This window comes from Nicotiana tabacum, chromosome 11 (assembly GCF_000715075.1).
Source record: "Nicotiana tabacum cultivar K326 chromosome 11, ASM71507v2, whole genome shotgun sequence".
Lineage (NCBI taxonomy): Eukaryota > Viridiplantae > Streptophyta > Magnoliopsida > Solanales > Solanaceae > Nicotiana > Nicotiana tabacum.
In genome coordinates, this window is record NC_134090.1 from 141,364,056 (window position 1) to 141,370,496 (window position 6,441).

Genomic DNA, 6,441 nt, shown 5'->3' on the forward strand with positions numbered 1-6,441 from the left:
CTTATCCTTTCAGTACCCAGTTATGGATAAATATTATCCCCGATAGAAGATTATCCATACCGGGTATAATAAGCTTATTCTTTTAGTACCCAGTTATGGATAAACATTACTTTCAGTAGAAAATTATCCATATCTGATATAGTAGCAGCTTACACAATAACTTCCTTTCTTCTATAAATAGAAGAGATTTCAGTTTATTATGTACATCAGTTTGAATTCGAATAATATATCAGTTTCTCTCTATACTTGTCGTTTACTTTATAGTCTTTATTTTATAATAAAAAGGAAATAGTGGCAGTTGAGTTATTCTTGACCTTGTTTGGTTTTTCTCCGTTTGGTTATCCAACTCAAAGGGAATATAATAAAATATCAACACCCGAAAAAGAATACAAATCTTCTTCGTCATTCCTCTTCTCATCTTTCAAATTCTCTTTGTTCTCGCCGGTCGCCGGAGATTCAATCGGAAAATTTTTCAAGACGTTTATGGATTGCAGAAGCAAATCCCTTTCAGCATCGCCGTCCGCCGCCAACAATCAATCTTTGCTTCTTACGATTCTGCAGTTTTCATCTCAGCTCTCTAAACCTTCATTCACTCCTTTTACCCCTTGGATACGATACCTCCCGTTCAGTTTCTCCTGATTTCCCTTTCAATTACTCTGTCTCTAAAGGTATATTGACTATCTTACCCTTGATTCCCGCTTACTGTTTAAACTATTAGCTTAAGGTTGGATTTTTATTGTTTTTTGTTTAAATGAACAAAAGGAGAATGAGGAAGTTTACTGTTTCTTAATGGTGCAAGGGTTAATTGTATTGCAGCTCTCCTAAATTTGAGTTAAAGGTTGGAATCTTACTGCTTCATAAAAATGCAGAAGGTATATTGACTATTTTACCCTTGAACCTGCTTACTTTTTCAAATTTAGAATAGTAGTATATTCCAAAAAAGAAAAGTATATTGAAACAGGAAGGTAAGTTAATTGTAGTTCTCCTTAGTTTGATTTAAAGGTTGGAATTTTACTGCTTTATCCAAAGAAAGAAAAGAAATAGTAGGAGTAAAGATTGTATTATACTGCTCTATCCACAAAAAGAAAAATAAATTAAAGAAAAAGCACGGGTAAAGGTTGGATTTTTCTGCTTCTGAATTCTGCAAAGGTTCTGAAAATGTAGAAAGTTAAATGTTTTACCAAGGTGATTATTGTAGGAGATAAGCTGTGTAAACATCATTGGTTTTAACTTTTATGTATGTAAGTGCAATGGTAAATATTATACTGCTTTAAATCAAATTTTCGTCTTTCAAGTATGGTTGTACTTTGTAGAACTTATTTGAGAACCAACATAAAAAGAGTCTTAATTGGATTGAAGCACTAAAATTAATTTGCATAAAAGTAAGCTGATCAAAAGGTTGTAAGAGAAAGGCCTCGTGGTTAAGGCATGGGAGTAACAACCTACAGATGTCAAGTATGAATCCTAGTTAAAACACTTGGTGAGCCCACCTGTTCTAACCTTGGTAGACAAGATTACAGAAGCAACCTATACTTGTGGGTTGGACAGGATGTCTTGTGAATTAATCGAGGTGGTCATAAGTTAGCCATAACACCATAGATATTAAAAAGGAAAAAAATGTAGACTGATCTAAAGTGGAGAGCTTATGATGGTTGGTAGTCTAGAATAAATTTGGACCCGTAAAGTTAAACAGTGTTTCCTAACCGGCCTTATATGCATGTGTTACATTTTTAGTTCTATAATTCTAGCTTTTTTATTTAATTTAAGTTCAAAGTTTTGTTGCAGTTTAAACTCTTTCAGTGAAGCTGTCATTTTTTCCAAAACCTGGAGCTTGAATTTAGGAGACATTATCTGAGTTACAGCCAAGAAGAGGAGGTGGTGTGGCACTTAAAATGATTTAAGTGCTTTCTATGTGCAACTAAAGATGGCTGCTTCTACAAGTGTGACTAGTCCTCATAGGAAGATGTCTGGGAGGAGAGCTAAGACTTCTGGTTGGGCTGCATTTGACCATAACGAGAGACGGAAGCAACAAGGTCTTGAGCCAGAGCCTGAAACAGAACCCTTCCCGCTCTTATCCGTTCCTACCACTTCCTTAAGTGTTCCATCTCAAAGCATCACAAAGAATAGTGGAGACATGGTAGATAAACCTTTTTCATCCCTGCTGCGACCATCTGTAAGTTTTCCATCCTTAATGGCTACTGAAGGGTCTGATGCCAATCAAATACAAGTTGGCAATTCTCGTCTCAACCAGAGTGATGGTTTTATCAAAGAAAGAGGTTTTCTTGAGGTGTGTCAAAAGCTTAAGGAGCTCCACCCATGGGCTGATGACACCTTGATTACAGATGTCATGGCTGGTGTAAATGATTTCAATACGGCCTTAACATTGTTGGAAGCAATGATATCTCCTGATCATACATACGTTGCGCATGACAACAGAAAAACCAAGGGATTTGATATTGACAATTTTTTAACCCCAAAAGAAGCAAATACTCCCTGCGTGCAAAAGTTTAAAGAAGGAGAGACAGATACTAAAGGTGTGAAGTCTAATAATGAGGCTCCTCTCACGAATAATAGTAACTTTGCTGCTAATAAAGGTGCGACATTGACCGACAGCGTGAATCTGGATGACTTGAGTCATGTGTTCGTTAAGTGTCTTCAGAGCAACAGTCAAGAACTAATAAACAACTTTGTTTCTAATGAGAACAAACTGCATTTTGATGGAGCAGCGGAGGGTATGGAGTTTATACCAGTTGAGCCTGAGTGGGAAGAGGATGATATTTACTCAATCCATCGGAAGGACGCGATGAAAATGACGAGGTAAATTTTACTTGCACTTGTGTATAGGCATTTACCTTTAGAATGATAATATGAGTAAATGACCATTTCCTTGCTTCCCTTTTTTAATTTCATTTAAGATTGCAAGGATGGTTTATAATGAAGATAAGGATAATCAAGCGTTGGCTGGGTTTTGTTCATGCCAGTAACTTGATTGGAAAAACGAAAGCGTTAAGATTTTAGTCAAATGTGTTAAAACTGTGACTCTTGTTTTTCTTTCACAAAAAAACTTTGATTCTTGTTACTGAAAGTCTGAACCATGCACCAATTTGAAGAATCCAAAAAGAGATAAGACGACATTCGTGAGAGGAAAAAGAATTTAACACCCTTTTCATCTATCCTCCCCTTTCTTTTACCTATTGCCAGTATTAACACCTTTTTCGAAGTAAATATAGAAGCAAGTGGAAAGATGGGATGCAGAAAATTTACAGCTAAAACACAATAGGGCACAAGCTGAATATTCCACTATTTAAATACCAAAGATTTCGATCATCTATTGATACAGATACTTAGCGGGGAATATAGTAAAACTCTACAGGTGCAACTGAACAGTAGTCCTATTTATCAGTGCAGCTAAGACTGGTGGCTTGAGTTTGTGTTTCATGAAATCTTTTATATTACATACGTGTGAGACTGTGGTAGTTGGTGAATCTTTCTTTTATTAGTGATATTTCTCTACTTGAGGTGATACTCTCTCTAAGATCCTGTGAGCCAAAGATATCTTCTCAAAGCTCGGCCTGGTTTGGTTGTCAAATAAAGAATTATTCATATGTGGCCCATTTGGAGATGGCATACTTTAGTATGAAAATATTGGGAGAATTTTAGTGGCCAAACAACTTCAATAGCAAATATCATCTTTGCAAACTAAGTTATGCAACATAATATGATGAAACAAACCATCTTCGTTCTTTGTTATATTTTCATTGCAACCGTAGTTTTTAGAAGGTACATGCTTTTGAACGTGTTAAGCTCTTATCCTCGTTATTATTAAATCATTCTGAGATCCTCTCTTCTTCTATAAACAGGTCAGCAGCTCGACACTCTAAGGCTGCCAGTGACGCCTATCTCAGAGGTGACCACTTATCTGCCCAACATTTTTCTCTAAAAGCCCAAGAAGAGTGGGTTGTCGCTAACAGGCTAAATGCCCAGGCAGCAAAGGAAATTCTGAGTGTCCGCAACTGTAAGAATGATGAATGGACATTCGACTTGCATGGTCTTCATGCAACAGAGGCAGTTGAAGCTTTACGAGAACATTTGCAAAAGATTGAATCTCAGGTGAATCGTGCTGGTCATATGAATCAAGTGAACTTGAAGCCCAGCTTTGGAGCTGCTGTATCTGTTGAAACTTCAGATCGTATTGATGTGGATAATGAGAGCAAAGGATCCCTGATGAATAAGCAGCGACCAGCTTTCTTGGAGGTCATAACAGGTATTTTTCTCTTGAAAAGTGTTGCTCAAGGATATGATACATCTTATAAGTAGAGATGTATTCACCAGCAACATGTTCTTCAATGTGGTTGTAGTTATAAGTTGCGTGTTTGAACCTGTTTTCACTTATATCTGGATGACTGTCACTTCACCACTCACTCTATATCTTTAGCTCTAGGCATTCTGTTGCTATCTGGAAGTATTGTGAGAATGGTGTGTTTTCTAAAAATGTTGTGCATTAGTTGCTTTAACTCGGAAGATTGAGTAGCCTGCTGTGACTTGCTAAGCTTGATACGTGATGAATCAGTATCAAGAGCTCAATTTCATACATGTTATCAGGTCATAGCATCACGTACATAAATGAGTCTGTAATCCTTCCTTTTAATAAAGCATACTTGTTATGTTGATCATTCTTCCCAGCGTGGCAAAACTTCTCATGGATCGTCATTTGTTTTTGAATTTTATTAATTGGAGCATCTTTTGTTTACTAGTTTAACTGATTACAAGCATAGGTTCGTCTGACTAGTCTGAAGTGTTGCTGTATCCAATTTCACAGGTAAAGGAACTCATAGCCGGGGACATGCTGCCCTTCCATTGGCCATAAGAAGCTTTCTCATCGAAAACGGGTATTATTCTCTTCCTTTAGGCATACAGGTCCTCCAAGTGCTCTAGTTTGTGCGGTTCTAATTTTCTAAGTCAACATTTAGCAAATGTTCACTTTACCCAGTCAAACTAAATGAAACATGAATATTATGTTCTGCAGATACCGTTATGAGGAGACAAGGCCGGGGGTTATCAGAGTTAGGCCAAAGTTCCGACCACAATAAATAAAGTTTATGCCCCCACCCCTCCCCCCACCCCAAACAACCACGCCCCAACAAAAAAAACAAGCAAACACTTCTCTATATTATTATCTTTGTTGAGAGATCTTGAGTCTCAGAATTGGTCCGAGACTCAAATCCTCCTTTGGTGGTTTGCGTAACTATATACTCGCTCTGTTCCATGATATATGTAACTATTTCCTTTTAGTAGGTTCTAAAAAGAATGACACCTATTGTATTTGGTATATTTGACTTTGAACTCTACATTTATCCTTAACAGCATGCTCTTGTAGTCATAGAACTGTCATGGTATGTTTAGAATCACAAGTTCTATAGGGTGGTTTTGGCATGTGTAAAAGTCTTTTTTCTTAATTCTATGTTCGATCATATGTCAGTCGTTTAAAATGAAACAGATGGAATAGTAAGTATTATGCATCTTGCTTTAGTAGTTTTGGTAATTCGATACCACTGAATATTATGCTTTTCATTGCTTATACTCCCTCCGGTCACTTTTACTTGGCATATATACTAAAAATAGATGTTCACTTTTACTTGACACTTTACACATATCAAGAAAAGACAACAAATTATTTCCTGTTTTATCTATAGTATTTATTACTCATTTCAAATCATTTTCTCAAATGCAATAAAATATGCATCAATTAATATGGGTATCATGGTAAATTATACACTTCATTTATTATTTTTTAAGGGGTGTGAAAAGTCAAAAGGTGCCAAGTAAAAGTGACCGGAGGGAGCACTAGAATATATTGGAGGCATCTTTGGCACCATAGTCCTAATACTAAGGTTTTATAAACTTGATAAATTTTTAATCACTGGTGGGATTGTGATACTGCAACTGCCAAAGCTCTATCCTCTTCTAAATCTTATCATAGTTTTTTCTTTCCCTTGCCAACAAGAGGTTCTTTCATCGGTATGACTCCACAAAATCTTCTCTGTTCCATTAATCTCTTTTGTTTTTAGAGCAGCAACTAAGCAAATTTTGTTCTAAGACCACAAACAAGTGAGTTTTTGCAAACAAATCTCTTGATGCGAGTGGCTCCTCTCTCTATTTATTATCTGTTGTGTATGAACTCTAAAATAGAACTGGGGAGTTGTTCAAGTCAGTGAACAGAAAACTTAATGCAATTTGGGTATGCTTAGAAACTTCTAGTACTTGAACACCTAAGCTCAAACTGAAATTGATTTAGGTAAACACTGGAGAGCATGCCTTATGTCTTATCACCAAATCCGAAAGAGACTATTGTCCTATGATATGAGAATTCAACAGTCACCAACTTTTCCAATGAATCAAACCAACTCTGATTTTAAACAAGAGTTCAACTTGAGTACTACA

General features: G+C 36.4%; 1 protein-coding gene across 3 annotated transcripts; it reads left to right on the forward strand.

The window, feature by feature from the left end:
- Positions 1-307: 307 nt before the first annotated feature.
- LOC107831595 (uncharacterized) lies at positions 308-5,525 on the forward strand. 3 transcript variants are annotated; one of them, XM_075225510.1, is made up of 6 exons: positions 308-668; positions 800-872; positions 1,786-2,817; positions 3,861-4,264; positions 4,820-4,889; positions 5,027-5,525. In XM_075225510.1, exons 3-6 carry the CDS (start codon positions 1,925-1,927, stop codon positions 5,088-5,090), a joined length of 1,431 nt encoding a protein of 476 aa, XP_075081611.1. In that variant the 5' UTR covers positions 308-668; positions 800-872; positions 1,786-1,924; the 3' UTR covers positions 5,091-5,525. The 3 variants fall into 3 exon arrangements, with proteins under 3 accessions (XP_075081611.1, XP_075081610.1, XP_075081609.1); XM_075225509.1 differs by having other exon boundaries at positions 817-872; XM_075225508.1 differs by lacking the exon at positions 800-872.
- Positions 5,526-6,441: the final 916 nt, after the last annotated feature.